The following is a 20,445-nucleotide window of genomic DNA, read 5'->3' on the forward strand; positions in this document are numbered from 1 at the left end:
CGAGGCGCGTTCTACCTTAATTGATATCCCTTTAGTCGCCGCAGACATCCAAACCGATATTTTGCTGCATTAACTAATTACTGTAACTTTATACATTGTACCGTAAAATGAAAATATCCAAATTTTTGAAAGAAAATCAACATACACAGAATAAGTTCTTGGCAACAAGAAATCATTGTCTGTACTGGGGTGCATTTTCCACAAACTCAGAAAACACAAGGAAATGCAAAATAAATCAATAAAGTACATCTGCAATCGATTAAACTTTCAAACGCTTCAGTCTAACATTTTGACATTTGCGAGTAATTAAGCTGCATGTATTGATCAGAGAAACCACCCTAACTCTCGGGAAACCTTATACAGGTCATTACTTCCATGATGTTTATTAAAATTGTTGGGGCATTGATACGACCAATCAGTCAAAATCTCTTGGTCATTAAAACCACGATTCAAGCAACTCATCTGTTACGAAGCTACGCATATCCTCTAATTAAATTCGTATCTTCGTCAAAAGCAACCGAAACATTAAAGTGAGGAAGGCTGGTCTTCATTAAACTGAGCGTTTACATCTAAAACATATTTTAAATGAACACATATTAAATTCTACACTCTGAAAACGACGTTAATTTTTTCTTTGATATGTACGATTAGATACTTGGATGATGAGATGGAGATAGGACGAGAGAAGGGAGCGATAGACATACAGACAAGACAGACACAAAGGCAGAAATACAAGGAGGCAGCGATAGTCGGTGGCGAGGGAAGGAAGGAGAGATAAAGACAAACAGATTGAGAGCCGGATGACTCTTTTAATTTACCGATGATGCAAATTAGCTGAAATCTATGGTTGAGCTTAGAAAAATACTCACACAGAGGTTGGGAACCTAGAAATATCAGCATCTTGCTATGTACCGCGTGAAAAGTAATTGGTGAATTAGGGAATTAAAGGTAACCCAACTCACCAGAAATTATTTGATTAAGTAGGTGTGACGTATGTCTTGTGTCATCATTTTGACATTTATTACATGATAGACAGTAATTAGAACCGTTTACAAATAATAATTTACAGTATGGGTATAGCGTAGAAGCTGTATAAGTACTAAGGAATAGATAGTAACATGAGGGTTATATGCACCTAAAATGAAAGTTTTATCCTTGAATTTTTCCCGACAGAAATTTATAAAAATTCTCCTGCACAATAAATGTAAGAATGAAGAATTGCTGAATTGGCGACTAAATGAAAAAGCCCAGATCTACGAAATTCAAAATGACCAGCATTTCTTTTGAATTTATCCCACATGAAATTTTCCAATGGATTTCAAAAATATTTTTACCATGACTTCAAATTAATTCCAGTTCGTGATCTGCAAACGCATTTTTCTGAATCTCTGGTTGTACCGTTCTGCATGGTTTCGCCGATGATGACTTGGCTACCTTCGAGGACGATTGGAAGGGTATCCACAATTAGTGGATGCTAGAGTAGAAAGCGTAGAAGCTTACTAAAATAGATATTTAACTAAATGTCTCGCTTCAACTGAGACGCGCTGGAGGCACTGTGCTCAGAAAGGCGTATGTTATTACATAGAAATGTCGAAGAGTTCGTCTTACCTTTTTTTGCAAATGTTGACAACTAAGATATTAGAGATACCGATTAAAAGAGGGATGATTTTTGTAAATTATACAATGCTCGTGGAACTTACGCTTTGAGAAATGTTTGTCTACAAATGTAGATTGCTGAAGATGCGTGTGTAGACCAACTTGACGAATCCCAATGTATTTGCAAAATAAGAAATCAAGTTTGCATCCAGTTAATTTCATGCCGACTTATGATGACACTCCAGCTCGGTCAGTAACCAGAAATGTACGTGCATATGGTATAATGTAGATTCCACACCCTGGTTTTCATACATGCAGGTATGTTCTGTCTGTATGTTATAGAAATAACGGGCGACGCGCTGACCATTAACGTTTATTTGTGGGCAAGGGCGAGAGGAAAGTCAAAAATTAACGGGCGAGGCTTGCCGAGCCCATTAATTTGGCTTTCCTCGAGCCCGCGCCCACAAATAAACGTTAATGGTCAGAGCGGAGTCTGTTATTTCCATTATATTATCAGCGAACCCCAAAAAACCGTCAAAATTTCCGAAAATTTCAGGAGCGAACGACAACTGGGCCCCAGAAACTGAGCAATAGGGCCGTTCACAGTTTACGTCACTGTTCTCTTATTAATATGCAAAAATAAATATTTGTCCGCATTTTCAGATAACGCTTTTGCAAATTACGCATGCAAGAACGACGAAAATACATCTCAGTGGGTGACTGCTAGTGTAACAATGAATACTAAAAAACATATCAACGACTCTGAGTACTAACTGCAAAAACGGCCACGTATGCAACATTGATAAAATTTGTCCGCATTTCAAGCTGCGTGTGCGATGTCGCGCGCGTACAGCTATATTTAGTAACAAACCTGTAACCGTGAACAGCGCTATGACACTCATGCTGATGCGACACACTGTCACGCGCGCTGTAAAAAAATGGCAAATCCGGAGATGTTTTCAGAAAAAAAGTATCTCAACTTGACCTACAAGTGCTCCATTTTATTTTGTGATTGATTATGGTTTACGTTTAAGCTGTAAAGTTACGATACTTTGAGTTGTGTATCTTATTATTCATATTCACGGGCATGTAAACAAACCATTACTGTGTATTTGTGGTCAGTCACATGGTTCAGCTCGACCAATCAAAATGCGACGGGCAGGGCATGGTAATATAAAGGTACAACGCGCCTCGGGCACAGATATTTGGACTCTCAAACTTTCACAGGTCTTTTCTGATATACCACTTGTGGAGGTTCATTTTAAACCTCTTAGTGTAAGAAAACTTTTTACCGGCTTAGTTTTTCGAAATTCGAAAATTTCATTTTTCTCCATTGAGTTAACACAGGGATGGCGGCCATTTTGAATTTTAAATATCGGTAGGCCTAAATCTTGAGTTATTGTTCTCTAGTAGCAAAATTTGCACGGTGACCCTCCCCTTTCCATTTATTTTTTATTATTCTGGATTATTCTTGATTTTGAAAGTGAATGGTTGAAAGATTCCTTGAGGAAAATTTGAGCAAAAGTCTTTCACTTTCGAGGCGCATTCTTTCAATCATGTCTAGTATGTTAAATATTTCACATACACACCGTTTCCTCTATGTACGTGTGTCTGTATCCATGGTAACGCGAGAAACGCTGACGAGATATTCAAAGATATAAATATTGTATATGCATACAGAAAAATGGTTAGACTTACTTATTTCTAATATATATATATATATATATATATATATATATATATATATATATCATATTACACGAAATACAACAACAGCGTATGTGTAATATTGTTGTGTGCATGGATGGCGTTTGGAATTTATACGTTCTTATACATTTACATATACTGATATAAAACTTAGTTCATCTCTTATTTAGCTCATGGCATTTTTCCATCATGTAATACTGTGTTACTTGGACACTGGGGCAATCTGTTCGTTATGGCACACCTACTTTATAACAAATGCAGGGTTGTGCCAAATCATCGCGATGCGAAAGATAAAGAAGATTTGCAAAACGTTTCTTGCACGTAGGGATGCGCCCAACAGTGCAGCGCTTTAGATGATGTAATGGCTCTCAACACCATTCAGTGGAAGGTATCATCGAGATCTTCTTCCAAACTCCCTTCTATGATTTGCTTCTTCTGCAAAGCTTTTCACATTTAATGCAATTCAAACCACGCTGGGCACGAGTTAACATCGGTGGACACAAGTCTCTTATATGAAGTAAAAGGGGTTTCCTAGGGGGTTTGTTACCATGTACTCAATCATTAACCCTTTGATTGCTGTAATTTTTCCCACCAATATTTTAGTGCTACATTTTACAAATTTTTATGAATTTTTGTGTAATTGTTTGATAATTAGGACCAAATGGACACCATATTTCATTGGCTACAATTTTTGTCATAATTTTAGCAAAAATCTGAAAAAAATTACAGGGGTATATTTTATAAAGGCAACAAAAATTGACTTTGGCCCTCAAAGGGTTAACCGTGGTCATCACAACTCCCTGGGTTACCAGAGATCAATGTGCAACAGGGGGTACGGGGTGGGGGTGTCCACTAATATTCACGTATGCCCAATCACAAGCCATCAATCCACGTGGTGGTCATGTGACTGGAGAATATGCTAATCTAACAAGATCAGAAAATATGTCAATACCACCGTGCACTCACCAGTGTAAACACTTCGAATATGGTCAAAAACTCTTCACCTGGAAGGCCGTATGTTTGTCATGGTTACTGACATGAGATAGATCTCCACAGTACTGTATTTAACGGCGTCGCATTGAACACTCAGGAGTGGACCTAATACACATATATTTTGTTCGACTGTAGCTAATCAACAGAAGTTGTCTATCAATATGTCGATAAGCTGTGGTCACTGAGATTTTTATCTGGGCCGAATAATATGTTGATTTTTTTTTATGATAGCAACGTTTCTTTCGGAAAACGCTTGGCCGTAACCATCTGTTACACTAAAAGTCATAGGGAACACAGAGGAATAATCGAACAAAGTATCCAATGCTACGACATCATCAGATGCACGGGATATTCCAAATTAACGAGTGGATAAAAATATCTTTGAACTACTGTACTGATGTAAGCCTATATACTGTTAAATAAAATATTGCAAAGAGCAGACATATATACTATGTATATTATATGTCTATACATGTGTGTATGTATGTATGTATATGTAAATATATATATATATATATGTATGTATGTATGTATGTATAACTGTAAATATATATATATATATATATATAATTATATATAAGATATAGATATTGTTTGTGTGTGTGTGTGTGTGTGTGTTATGTTCTAAATAATACATACAGTTAACATATTTACTGTGTGTGTGTATATATATATATATATATATATATATATATATATATATACTGTTTTGACGCAACGTATACCATGTCTTTGTAATACTGACATACGTTTCGTGTACAATATATATTGTAAACATTGCCAAGGTTAATTAATGCTCATATATTTTCCTCTCTCCCTCTTATAGCAGGCCTCAGGGTTGTTGTTCTCTCGCTAGTCTGTTGGTTAAGAGTGTACAAACGGCGATTTAAACACCGATTGTCTCCGATGCCGTTCGTCTGGGGGAATGGCAAGGGGTCTGATGCTTTCTCGTCGGACTCCCTGGTGTCCCTCGAGATCTTCTAACGTGTCCACCATGGATATGTCAATGTTCGTACTTCTGTCAGCGTTGGAGGCGTCACTTGATTCTTCGGAGTCTTCTTTCCGAACGATGCCCTTCGGTGGGAAGAAAGTGCCAATGTTTGGCTGGTCTGAGAAGCTTACTCTTTGACGATTGTTTCTGTAATCAAGGCGTTTCTCGTTGACATCTTTCAAACTTTCGCGCCTGACGATACAAGGCCGAACAGTAACGGAATTACGTCTGCCCTGTTGTTGGTGGCTATCATTCGGCGATTGCTGCTTCGTGATTGTAAAATTCTCGGCTTCATTTCCTTCCGATCCTTTTGTCGGGGTGTTGGCATCGTCACTCTCGAAATCGTCGAGGCTGTAGTCAAACTGATCAGTCGACGGTTCTTTAACGAACATGGTGGAGCCGTTCATCACTTCGAAATCCGAATCCACTTCGGTTTCCTCGGAAACTCTTGTAACTCCCCCTCTGCGGTTGAACTCTGAACTACAGCTTGCCCTCCGCTTGCCTCCGGGAAAAAATTGTGAACCCTGCGGAACTTCATCCCGAGTCCTTTGCGTCGTCTGACCGACATCAAAATGAACGACATCGCTGATTTCCAAATTGTAGCTTAGGGTTGATGTAATACTGTTTTTTCGTCGCGTTCTTGACGGACCTATCAGGTGTTCGTTCAACGATACTCGAGAAACTTTTCTTGCTTGGTGATGTCTTGATGAAACAGAATCTTGTCGCCGGTGGCGCGAAAATCGAGCGTTGCTGGATCGTTGGCTTGGTAAACCATTATCATCGTCATTTCCACCTTTTACAAAGACAGGTATCGCCCTGTAGTATCTTCCCCTGCTTGGATTTTGGTTTGATGCACATGGTTCGTGCTGAAGGCTTATCCTACTCTTTGTGTACACGGTCCTGCCCGGGTTGACTTCACTGTATGGGTCTACGACAAAATGCTGCAGTGTCTTCCTTGTGGGACGCCGAGGGGCCTCCTCCAGTACGTAACCGGCAGGTTGGAGGGTCTGATCGTAGGCTATCTCGCCGGGCAGCGACGACTGATAAGGCGCCATCGTTACCGATGTAGACCGCTTTAGCTTTTTCTTCACGAGGGAACTTTTGCTCACTTTTCTGGAGATGCCCGATGTACGGGTCTGACGACGTCGTTTGTTTGGCGGCGATGGGAGCGGAGAATCGATGGGACTCCCAAGTGACAGCGTCTCAACGTGACACCTACCAACGGCTTCGTGAAGAAGTGTCTGCGGCTGGTGACCTTTGCGAGCGAACATGTCCGGGTAATTTTCATCATGCATGACAAACAGAGCTTCGCTGTCGGAGTCTTCGAAATCTTCCTTCTCCAGTTGCTCATCGGTTGGATCATTGTTAATGTAAATGTTTTCGGCGCTTGAGAAGTCAAAAGTGTAGTTTGGCTCGTCCAAGAAGAAACTCTGGCGCTCCAGTCGCCTGGCATTTCTACGTAGAAACCGACTGGACACGACGACAGCCGATGACGGCTTCGGCCGAAGGACTTCAAAGCAGCACTTTTTTCGGAGGAGGTTCCGCATACCGCGGCGAAAGGGTCTGTAGAGGAGGGTATAGATGTATGGGTTTATGACAGAGTTAGCGTACACCATGTAGGTCGAAAGTATAACATACACTCGCGTTCGCTCATCAGAAAGGGTCATGGATATCTGACACACCTGCAGCACAGCGTAGGGAGTCCAACTCAATATGAATATTCCGATGACCAGACACAGAATCCTCACGGCTTTGATGTGGTCACTGCGGATGTGAGGCTGGCGTCGGCGAATCCCGTCCTCTCCCTGGGGCATGACATCGATTCGGCGAGCCTGAGAGCGGGCGGCACAGAACATGTGGTAATAGCAGTACAGCATGACGAAGAGAGGGAGTGCGTAGCCGGCCAAGAAGACGACCAATGAAAAGGCATGGTTTTGCTCCCAGTCAACGGTACAGTGAAACTCGGCGGGTTCAAAACGATACCTCCCAACTCCAACTAAAGGCATGAGGGCACATATCCCTGTTAAATAATAAACAATTATGGGTAAATACAGTATGATATCATACCAATATGCATTAAGCTTTAATTGATAGCGCAAATACTGCAATCTGATTGGTCAAGACGTGAATGTAGCAGCCCTGTATTCCCAATATAAATTGGTCGGAACACGCGCGAACTATCAGTCATTTAGAGAAAAATCCCGATTTAATGTTTGACGCCATACTATAGATAAACTATTATAATGTATCGGCAATAAACCAGCTCAGCGACGGATATATCACAAGTTCATATTTAATACTGTGCTTGAAATGCCAAATTAGTTCGTGGTCACTATGGTAATAATATGGGATCAGCCGGTACTTCTGTTTTGCAGAATCTGTGATCGCTCTTCATATAATCAAATCCTCTGAACGCTATTACTTGAAAGATACAATATTCAACGCATCTTGTGGTCAAAACAAATTGTACTTTCTATATTTCTCTCGTACCTCCTCATAACAGTTTCAATTCCCGTCTTTCATTGTTTATGTTTTCATTTGCTTCCATCATTACATGTAAAGGTATACTTTGCTGTTCACAAAGGATCGAGTTTATTTCAGTGTTAAGGTAGTATGCACCGCGAAAGTGAAAGACTTAAACATTTGCTCAAACTTTCGTGAATGAAACTTTCAGCCATTCTCTTACTAAATCAAGAATAAAAATCGGGGGTCACCGTGCAAATTTTGGTACTAGAGGGACAAATAACCCAAGATTTACCGATATCTAAAATTCAAAATGGCCGCCATCCCTGTGGTAACTCTATGGAGAAAAAATAAAATTTTCGATTTTCGAAAAACTAAGCCGGTGAAAAGTTTTCTTACACTAAGAGCTTTAAAATGAACCCCCACAAGTGGTATATCTTAAAGAATTTTAAAAAGTTTGAGAGTCCGAATATCTGTCCCCGAGGCGCGTTCTACCTTTTGGGCCCTAAGAGAATAAGGAAGTGCTGATGTCTGCTAGTGCTCGCCTCGAAACTGAGTTTAAAACTTTGTTCATACTTTGCTCAGGGAAACTTTACAGTATTCTCACTCATAGCTAAGAATGAAAATCAGAGATTACCGATCAGATAAAAAATTACTTCAAATGTAGATTTATGAAATTCAAAATGGCCGCCTGCCCTGTGTTTTACTCTATGGGATACTTTTATATTCACAAAAGCAAAGTGACCGCTCGACCTGTGTTTACGCTACAGGATTTTTTTGACTTTCACAAAAACAAGGCAGTGAAAACTTCGTTTGCTTAATTTGCTTCAAAATGAGTCTACCCAAGTGCCAGAAATATATTGTAAAATTTCGACCGTACGAAAAACCGCACCGTCCTTGAGGTGCATTCTCCCCTAAGCTTAGAGTGAAAAGTTGTTGAAGATCAAGTTGATGAGGTCGCATGCCTTAATATATATAGAATGCGTCTCAGGAATAGAAATTCTCAAACTTTTACAACTCTTCTTTGGTCTACCACTTGTGGAGGCTCATTTCGAAGCTCATGGGGTAACTAAACTTTTTACCGGCCCCTTTTTATTGAAATCGAAAATTTAATTTTTTCCTTCAGACTTAACACAGGAATGGCGGCCATTTTGAATTTCAAGGGTCGGTAAATATTGGGTAATTTGTCTCCATAGTATAAAATTTGAACTGTGACCCCTCGATTTTATTATTGATTTCGAAAGGGAAGGATTTAAAGTTTCCTTACGGAAAGTTTGAGTAAAAGTTTACGTCTTTCAATTTCAAGGCGCAAACTACCTTCATGCGATCCTCCATTTATTTTTGCCGTCACTTCCACTTACCTGGACAAATCCAGATGAAGGCCATCATAGTTTTCGCTCTGAGGGGAGTCATTCTGTTCAAATAATCGAGGGGATGCACTATGGCACAGTATCTGTATCGTGTGGACAGAAATAGAGATAGAGGACCGTCATAGTTTTCGCGATGAATAAAGTTCTATACGATCAAGGTAAAAGGAAACACGATATGGTATGCATGTTTTGACCGTGTATTCGATCTCATTAATGGTCATATGTTTGTGTATTTGTCAGTCGTTTTGTTTCTGTCTGTGAGCTTTTGATCGGCCATCTGTTATTGTGTCTATTTCTTGGTTTGTCTTCTCATCCGTCTCTCATAGTTACAATCACAATCTCGTGGAAACATGGCATTGTCCGGAAAGGCAATAAACTATATGCAACGATTGGCAAAGAAAAAAATATCGGGGTCAAACATGAGGTCAAACAAAATCCGTCATGAAAGATCTGCTACATATTTCATGTTCGCGATCAAGTTTACGTTAAACTTTCAATTCGCAAATCAGCCAAAGACAAAATTGGGCTTAAAACAGGTACGCCCGCATGGTTCAGGTGCGTTGATTCATTATGAGATTCCAATATTAAAACAATAGCATTGTTTTCACAGTCGTAATTGACAATCCTATGTTGTCTTCAACTTTATGTAACGTCAGCACTAGTCATAACTTTTTCGGAACAAAGTATTATCCTTGGCTGTGTCAGTCTCACTGTTGCCATTATTTGAAAGACACCGGTCGGACACCGAAACGTCACAATCTATATTAACGTGATCATCGAAAGAGAAGTAAAACCTGGATACATCATATTCCTTGGAGAATTAATCAAGCGGTATTTACCTGTCAATTGAAATACAAGCCACGGTTAGAGTCGACGCCATGCTGAACATCAAACCCAAGAAGCCGGTGATTTCACATAATGCCTTACCGAGCACCCAGTGTCCCGAGGTGAGAGATATTAGGCAAAGCGGCATGCCCAGAGATCCTATCAAGAGATCGCTGATTGCAAGGTTGACCAGTAACAAACCTGAATGATTCATAGATAGAACGAGAGTTAGAAAGTGCAGACGATGTGATACTCAAAGACACATAGTGTACACAGACACATATACGTAAACCAAAAGACGCTCACACACGAACATACTACACAATATATATATATATATATATATATATATATATATATATATATATATATATATATATAATATATCGAAGTACACAGATGTCCTCGAGGGAAATTACAGTGCTCAATGCAAAAAGCAGAGCGTTATATATATATATATATATATATATATATATATATATATATATATATATTATATATATATATATATATATATATATAACAGTACACCTGTAATGTGCCTCTCTGAAAGCACACCTAGAGGTGCAAAAATCAAAGAGTACGCTATGTAAGAGGAAATGTTAAAGCACATGCAGGTGCACTGGAGACTGCGCGAATGAAAAGAATTAAAACTAGTGAGTGGCGGAAGGAAAGGGCAGACCGGGAGTGACGAAGATCAAGGGGAAGTTTATTCCATAATGTAGGGCAAATGTACGATAAAGATCTCTCGCCAACTCTTTTGACTTATTCATATAGGATATACACTGGCACACTCTAATACACATGACTAGGTATGTTTTTAAAATATGTTATCATATCTTTATGAAAAATATCATAAATCATAGTTGCAGATGGTCTGCCGCTATGTATCATTCATTCTCTATATTTTTATAAATGACTAGAGCCGATTTGTGACTTTGGTTCGGTGTCTTCTGTGTCGCCGGTCACCATTCAGCATATTACGATCGATAAGGAAATTGGCACTTTTTCATCGTTTGTGTCCTCCGCTGACGGCCACAATTGCAAAGTGAAACATGATGTTGTACTCGTCAAAGGAAATTCGCTCAGAAGTGTTGTCGTGGAAATTGGCTGGTTGAGACAACCCATAGTTGTAATACACAAAAGAGAGGAATTTCTATCGAGATTGAGCACACGAAATGGTGCCGGGAAATTTGCGACGCAGAGTCAAATGTTATTGAGTTAAATATGCACGTTGTCCAAAGAAATCCTCGTGTTTTCACGAGTTTGAGAATGTGAAATTGAAAAAGCAAAATTATTTATCATGAATGAACTGGACAGAAATTACAGAGGATAGGAGGCCATTTTGCGCGCAAGCATCTTTAAGGGGTTGTGAAATTTTGCGCATGCCTTCGGGCACTCAAAGGTCACCATGTTTTTCGCTATTATAAAAAGGCAAAATTTGGACGAAATCGTTGAAATGACAATTTTCAGCTCAAAATTTTGAATTTTGAAAAATTTTTCCCTGTAACAATATGTATGTATGTATGTATGTATGTATGTATGTATGTATGTATGTATGTATGTATGTATGTATGTGTGTATGTGTGTACGTGTATCAGAAGTGTTAATTTTAATTTTTTGAACTTCAGCCAAAAATATCCGATCACAACATATGGGCGTGTATGAGGCAAACTGTTGACTATGTTCCCCTCAAAACCAGTTATATCTGTACGTTTATATATGTTTGATAATTGATATGAATTGATTTTACTGTGAGCAGGAGGGTCACCATGCAGCGTCATAGTAAAATTACCGTCCCTCGTGTAATTTCTACCCATTCCTTCAGCAAGGCCTTTTCCGTTCGATTCGCTCTACTTTTGAATAGGAGAGGCGAGGAGCAGCGGAAATAATGGCCTGAATGAAAGGAGAAGCCTGCATTTATCTCTGCCAGGGTTATTGTCGAAAGGCCGTCTTGAGAAACTCACAATTGAGAAAAGTAATTTCCAGATGAGATAAATTCATTTCCAATAAATTGGTTGTTGAAGCAAATTAGAACGTCTCTGCGGATGTTTGTGACTTGAAAGAACTGCAGTTCTTTGTGTATTAATTACTGTGCCAGAACATTTCTTATTTCTGATATCACGGCAGAACAAAGACATAGTCCGAGGAATAGCACAAGGGAGATCGACTGAACGGATATTAGTTTTTAATGAAATTCAATTGCTCTGTCCTTTGGTTCGGTTCTCCTTCGTCACCCACGTTTTTAATGCCATTCCGCTGTCAGAAAAAATGGTCACACATCTCAGGCAACTTCGTAGCCGCGACAATGTAAAGCAAAAGATGATTTCTTGTGAGAAGAACCTGTTCACGTCAGAGGTATGGAGAGGATATGGAGAGGTTGTTGAGAACCAGCGTCAAGATTTGAGCAACCTTCCTCGACGATTTCGCAACAACAATCAACCGAATTGAATACTGTAGATACTGCGTTACCATGACAGCTCGGGCAATAGAAGGAAAACACAACTGGAGGGCTATTAAAAAGCAATTCAAAATGTGATATATTTTCCTTGAGAAATATATGATGCAAACATGCTTATGTTAACACGTTTTAGTTTCATGCGCCAAACCAGCTACGACGATCTGATCCGATTTACGCCCATCATTTTAGCTGGAAGAAGAGGACAATAATGCACGGATCTATTAAAGTTAATCATATAAGGATTGTATGATACTAATTCCGTATAACATTTCTTGGAATGGCAAAAGACTATTGGAAACTGATTTTCAATGGATCATTCTAAAAAAGCGGACAGACGGACAAAGACCGTCAGAGTGTTGGTGACATCACATGGGCTAAGGCTTCTTGTTTGTTTGTTTGTTTGTTTGTTTGTTTATGCGTGTTGTTTATTTGTTACATATGATTATTTCCATATACAATACAGAACCAATAAAGAGTTGTATTTGTGTTCATATTTGTCAATAAGGAACGGTGTTTGTTTGTTTGTTTGAAAATATAGTTAATAAATGATACTCTAAAAAGTTTCTAATACAATCCCACATATACTCTACGATACATATTATACTCCTCTGATACGAATTCGGAATTTAGTGTACAATGTTGAATATCAAAGGGTACAGCATAAACGTGGAAGTCTTGCCGCGAATGTCCAGCATATAGACTTATTTGCCGAACTCAGACACCGTTTACACGATCAAAACATCAAAAATACACTTTGTCTACTTCGTATACTTCCCTAAAAGGACAAAAATTCTAATCCGGGCTTGATTCCGGTAGTCGACAAGAACATTGAACATCGAACATGGGACACATGTGGCCTATGTAGAGAAATTGAGCACTGTACAGTTTAATATGATTTTTGTTGTAAAGCAATAACATGTATTCTTAAAAACAGAACAAAATACTTGAGTTTATATACATTAAAAACACCGGCAGTGGAGATCAAACTAGCTTTTATTCCTTCAAATCCGTCCATAAACGCACAGAGAGAAAATTCTCAGTTTAGCGTGGCTGAAAATAAGAAGGAAGCAAGCGAACAAACAAACATCTGTTCATTGAACTTTGATAACAGGCAGAAAGAAAAATGCTATAGCTATTATGACAACTGGCTATTTTTTCTAAAAGGTCCGTAGAATTAAAGTATCTATTTACGCAGAGAACGTGTTATTTAATACATAACAGGCGTCGGTGCTATTATCATATCAGGCTTATAATCCAAACTGCCATTGGACCACGCTTTTATTATGCATCGCATGGTTGCATTTAGTTTATTCCTACTTGTCTTAGAGATTTTCTCAGGTCACTAGACGCCTTTATTATTCGAGTGTATTTCACCCAAGACATCCACTCGAGATATACAATGGTCGCTGAGATACCAAGCGAGCTTTGCTGGCTGCTCTCGATAGAGGACAAGATATGAAATTGCTACGGTCAACAAATGAAGAAGTCTGTGGTTTTACACTAGGTAGATCTCATTATGTGAATTAGATTTTGATCTTGTAGCTTCGACACGCCTTGTTTGCTTGACGACGTCGGTAAAGAAGATAAGCGACAGTTGACAAAGCACGAGAATTTGATGAACAGCGTCGCTATGGTATTTCTTCCGACCATAGCAATGTCTGGCTTCTACACGTATCTCCATAGCGTAACCATGCGGGTAACAAAAGAGCGTGATGAACATGTTACGAAAGCTGAGCATTTAGCAACAATCGTCTTGAAAACTACGATCCCCTTTACACATGTTTTACGATCATCTGATATTTAGGCTTAAAGGGGCAGAGTTTTTTAACAGCTCGATCTCTGAGTAAATTGACCAGCTGTGCCGGGGTGACGAAAATCTACTATTAATAAGTTTTGAGCAATGGCAAAAGATTGTTTGATGTTAACCTCTTCGGCAGCAGGAGAATGGTATAGACGCTACGTACGGTTGTGTCGGTAGTGTCGTATTCATGATGTGTTACGCAGTCCCTGAATTCCAACAAAGGACTAGAACCACATAAACAGTCAATGTCAACAACCACTAATGCGAAACTAGGGATTGAATACTGCCCCTTTAAAGTGTTTGTCTTCAAACACTACTGTCTTGATTAGGGTTTCCTGAAGGAGGATGCATATCTTATACTTTATAGCACCTTCTACCCGATGTTAAACATTGCTTCGCATACATCATTTACAGCCACTCCAAGACCCTGGGATCGCACCTGATGGCTTTAAGATAATGTTTTCCGTATTTTCAATCCATAGAACATGTGCATTTTCTTCTTACTAATTATGCTAAAATACATGTTTGGCTCTGCCAACGCGATCCAAAGTGTACAACGTGTGATGTTATCGTTGATGAATGAATTAAAATCAAGACATCAGTCGTGAAGGGCAAAATTTGATATTATGTTGATATTATATGCATACAAACATACAAAATTTAATATTTTTTGACATATGCATACACACACACATACATACATACATACATACATACATACATACATACATACATACATACATACATACATACATACATACATACATATGTATGTATGTATGTATGTATGTATGTATGTATGTATATACAAAATTTGATATTATGTTGACATTATATGCATATAGAAGATCATGTTTATTACAAGTGAAGATATTTTTAAAACAGTAAGTAGCATATCAATAGAAATTTTAGATTGTTCTGATATCTTCTGGATGGAATCATTTTAGTATAAATACGGGACTGTACTGATTTTCAGACAAGACTTTCGGGATCACTTCAGTGTTTACTTCAAGACTTTGGGACTTTTCAGGACCTTCACTGTTAACTCCGCACGATTCTGATCTACATCAAGCTAAAGGACTTCCTGACCTATCAGTGTGCTTGTCTACACTCAACTCTCTGGAGACTAAGTGTTTTGTGCTGTCTCAGCTGAGATAAATAATGTTTGCTCTGAATTGTAAATTTTAATTAATTTACAACCTAAAGGTAGTTATTAGTTTTAATAGATTTTAAAGAAAATGGCTGACTTCACCTCCTTTTCTCTGTCGTAACAATATATACAAGCATATATATATTCCGCACAACGTCTTTTCTTTGTGTCCACTGATCTTCAGTCCTGCCATATATATATATATATATATATATATATATATATATATATATATATATATATATATATATATATATATATATATATATATATATTCCGTACAATTCGTCTATGACGTTTTCTCATATTAGATAACAGCCGTAAAATGGCTCATAAATTGATTTCAGACTTGGTCGATAGCTACAAACTCTTTTTAATGTAATTCCTAACGACGTGTATTATAGCAGGGATTTGGTTAAATATTCAATTACTGTTCACTGATGCCACCCTAATACTCAACAGGCTGTTTTGTGCGCTCTCACTCGGTTTCTTGTTACATCCATCAGTAAGTTGGAAAATACATTAAAAGAGAAAGATGCCGGCAATACGATACAGATAAAGAAGCTGTTCGTGGACTATCATGCTATCAATGTTCATCACGTCACGTTCGGTGAAACACGGCCAGCGCTACATTCAGCGGATGAATACACAGATAAGACGTTTGTGGTCGGCAGCCTGCGTACGTGTCATTTCGCGCGTTTTATATTACCCCTTACCTTGGCTCGCTTACAAAAAAACACAATAGCCATGGAACAGTCGGCCTATAAGAACATAGTTAATGTACAATGATTAATATTTTTGTCTGTGAAGGATAAATTTTACGTTCACAGACTACATTTATTGCGTTTCATATGTTGCATTTCCTTATTTGGTAAACATGGAACGATTCACCATGTGCAACTTGATACACGTATCACACAAAACAGAAAATGATATTCCGTTCTACCGAAAGCATAGCTTCCGTATATTATAAATCGCAGCGTCTCTGTCCTGTGGAAAATCTTATCTTCGACGGCATCGTTTCATAGAGAAATCAATAGTTCCACTTATTTAATCTTTTGAAGTATCGACCTTCAAGACAACATCAGCAGGCTGTTCCACTTAATCGTTTGAATGTTCTTCGTTGCCTGAAGGGCTTACTTTGACCCTGTTGCCTAAGCAAACGAGCTCGAAAACATCAACGTTGTGAAGTAATGACCAACATCCGTGCGTGGTTTAGAGTAATTCGAATATCGATACTTAAAAACAAGATTTAAAATATGATTTGGACAAGATTTTCTGTAAGGTTGTACTGATCCCTACGATACTACTAGGCCTATGATTCCTGTAATTTTCAAGGTAGCCTGGCTTGCCATCTGATCCTGTTCAACACGCCCATGGCCTTTCCATGAACGTTTTTCGCCAATGCATCATGCGGGATTCGGTCGCTATCATACAAGTTATTCTTGCTTAAAAAAAAAAACAAAACAGGAAAGTTGTCCTTTTTCAAATTGATCGAATCACGATAAATCTGAGGCAATCCGTTTATAGTGATTGCATTCACGCCTATATGAGGCTGTATTTACGTCCACAGCCAAATTGAAAATGATAAGCAAGTGCACATATGGTGCTATGAAATGGTTATGTCATATTACAGAGCCGTAGTCTGACCAAATTGGCGGGGGGGGGACCCATCTTAGCTAGGATTTAGGCAATTTACATTAATTTACATATTGACAATGTCAAAAATTCAGGGGGGCAGCTGAACTTCCACCGCAGGCTACTGTCTTGTATTATACGGTAATTTCAATAAACTGCATGTGCAAATGTTAATGAAACAATCTTGATCGCCGTTAAAACTAGAAATACATAGATAATACCATAACAGTGACTGTCTTATCCGTTGGCTTGATATATCTTTATCTTTATCTTTATGTGACCCCTCTGTCACGGACACTAAAGCTTCGTTTTGTCAACAATAGGCATTTGGCAATTTACAATATCGATTAAATAGCTAAGTGCATCAACATGTTTCAGAAAAACCGACCTCAGAGTGATATAGTGTCAAAAATAAAGGTGACTTTGTCACAGTATGTCACAAAAAGTATAGTAGTTTTAACGAGGGCGTTCGATGAATGAAAGTTAGAATTTCAGATCAGGCAAGAATAATCAATTTCACATCTCATATGGATGCCATATCGATATTAATATAGCACGTATTCTAAAGAGATGCGTTACATCTAAGAGCGGTAGTTTATGGCGTTAGCATTAATTTAGAAAATGGATCTTAGAGGCCTCACTTCATGCAAGAAGCGACTAGACTTCTGACAGTAGTGTATGTATGTATGTATGTATGTATGTATGTATGTATGTATGTATGTATATATGTATGTATGTGTGTATGTATGTATGTATGTATGTATGGGTAACAAACAGTGAACACCTTGACAATGCTCAGAGTCGGATATTGACCAGAGCTGCACCGCAAAAGGTTATGACGGGCCACTTCTCGTATAAACAACAGGGGCCTATAGAGTACATCGGCCACTCTTGCACAAGACAAGTCAGCTGATCGCGTAGGATATCATTGGGAATTCCAAAAGTCGTTTGCGCTCTACGACATCTACACTGAACGGGATGGCTTGACCTTCCACTTCGTCACGTGCATTTTCATGTTACGTCTCTTCCTTTACGGTCTCTGAGTTGAGGTACCGGTTAGGAATCGTAATACTTTTAGTAACTGAAGCTGACACACCGAGTTGTCGGTTGTAAGCGCCGCTGTAGATTTTTATCACTGAAGAGCAACGGTGACGACTTCAAAACCTACTCTCTGAGATCTGTTCTACTTCTAGAAAGTGTACAAATTATGTTGTTTCCAAATCTACATATTATAGTGAAAGAATTAATGAATAATTGAAAATACAGATATGTCGGAAAACATTAAAGGACAAGAAATATTGTCAAAACAGGATGAGATGATCTTTCAACGTCAAGCTTGAGTCAAAGTCAACCTCCGATCATTTCTAATAAGTTAAGCATCTGTTATAACAATACATCACTCAACGCAAGATAATCGTTACTTCAAGATTGAGAAGGTAAACAGTGTATGTGAATCACGCGGACCTACGTCTGCTCGCAATCGTCAAGGGGATAAGTATAGAAATACAGTTGTAGTCATGGAGATTACTATCGTTCAAGTTGATGATTACTATAGGTCAATGTTAAACATCTGGAATCGTGGGGAAGGGATGAGGAAGGCGTTACATCATCAATACTTGACAAGGTCACTCGAATTCAAACAAGAGCATTATTTTATTAGTGCCTCAAGAGGGGTGATGGACACCCTCTGCTGGAGAAATAAGCAACCCCATTGGAAAAGTAGCAGGAGTCATCACGTAAAATTAAAAATGGCCTGTATTTAGTCAAAGCCTTTATGCAAATGTTACATGAAACATATCGTTCCACCAAGTAATTTTATACTGTTTAGCTTGAAGTGTTATGAAATGAAAGGAAGGCGAAAATACATGTTTTCAGCTTTGCTGTTATCAAACAGGGAACTTCTCAGAATGAACACATATGTATGATGAGTAGATGATAGACGGAAAACAGATTGATGGAGAGAAGAGTTAGGTGAACTGTAAAATACTCATCCCTCACATATAACGGACTCAAATACGCACGCGGACACAAACACATACACACATACGCTATCTACCTACATACTTGCTTGCCTTTCTATCTACATACCTTCCTACCATCAATCTACATACATGTATGTATGATTATATATATATATATATATATATATATATATATATATATATATACACACACACACACACAGCATGTATTTATATATTCATCATAGGTAGGTAGGTAGGTAGGTAGGTAGGTAGGTAGATAGATAGGTAGGTAGATAGATAGATAGATAGATAGGTAGATAGATAGATAGATAGATAGATAGATAGATAGATAGATAGATAGATAGATAGATAGATAGATAGATAGATAGATAGATAGATAGATAGATTGATAGATAGATAGATAGATAGATAGATAGATAGATAGATAGATAGATAGATAGAAAGATGCATGAATGCATACATACATACATACATACATACATACATACATACATACATACATACATACATACATACATACATACATACATACATACATACATACATACATACATACATACATACATACATACATACATACATACATACATACACAGTGCGCACGTATCTATTTATGTCTGTATCACTGTATCCATCTGTGTATATATACAACTATGAACACAAATAAAGCACATCAACCGTGATACAAATTGATAAAAGACACTTACTAGTAATTAGTTGTAACTCCGGTGATGAGCTGTAGTAGATCACACAGCAAACGCATGCATTTCCCAACAGCGCTAAAATAATCATCAAAGCGAACAGAAACGATCCCCCGATTTGAAGACCAGTCGTTAGGAAATATATCGAGTTTACTAAGTCGAGTTCGCCTGTTTCCTGAGGTAGAAAACTGATGTTGCCTTCGCTTGCGTTAGAAAGAAATGTAGAGTTGTCCATACTCGTCGCAGGAGCCGAGCGTTGTTCACTCGGTGTCAGTTAGTCGTCGAGCTCGGATGGGAGAAAAGCATCAAATCGCCGCATCACTAGGCCTGTGCTTTGGACATGTCCGTCGATCGTCGTTTCCTGTAGCTGATGAAATAATGGTTGATATAGGTGAAAGTCGAGAATTACTGTTTTCTGCCTCGATTGTTGGTCGGCAATGCGTTTCTGGCGATCAAGGTAATTTTTGAAGACAGTGAGCAAAATAATCTCGAAAGATCCCATACGTAGGCGTACCATGCATACGTCTTGCAGATGATCAGAGCTCCCCACGTTGATAAGTTTGTTTTCTTACATTTTGCAGCATGTGAGTTGGTCACGTGAAGAGAGTAAATACTGGCCAGTGAAATTGAAATTTTGTCTCTCACGTGAGAATGCACACGCCCTCTGTAGTCAATTATTACATTTATACACGACATCGCTGGAGCAATTTTCCCCAGCTTGAGCCACGTGAACAACTGAAATGGATCATATATAAGTAATCGAC

At 38.5% G+C, this 20,445-nt stretch overlaps 1 protein-coding gene across 1 annotated transcript; it reads right to left on the bottom strand.

Moving 5' to 3' along the window:
• Positions 1-5,033: 5,033 nt before the first annotated feature.
• Positions 5,034-20,244, bottom strand: LOC139115567 (melanopsin-A-like). Its single transcript, XM_070677804.1, has 4 exons — positions 19,688-20,244; positions 9,960-10,146; positions 9,112-9,203; positions 5,034-7,307 (listed from the first exon to the last, which is right to left on the bottom strand). Exons 1-4 carry the CDS (start codon positions 19,914-19,916, stop codon positions 5,161-5,163), a joined length of 2,655 nt encoding a protein of 884 aa, XP_070533905.1. The 5' UTR covers positions 19,917-20,244; the 3' UTR covers positions 5,034-5,160.
• Positions 20,245-20,445: the final 201 nt, after the last annotated feature.

This window comes from Ptychodera flava, chromosome 17, assembly GCF_041260155.1.
Source record: "Ptychodera flava strain L36383 chromosome 17, AS_Pfla_20210202, whole genome shotgun sequence".
NCBI classification, from domain to species: domain Eukaryota; kingdom Metazoa; phylum Hemichordata; class Enteropneusta; family Ptychoderidae; genus Ptychodera; species Ptychodera flava.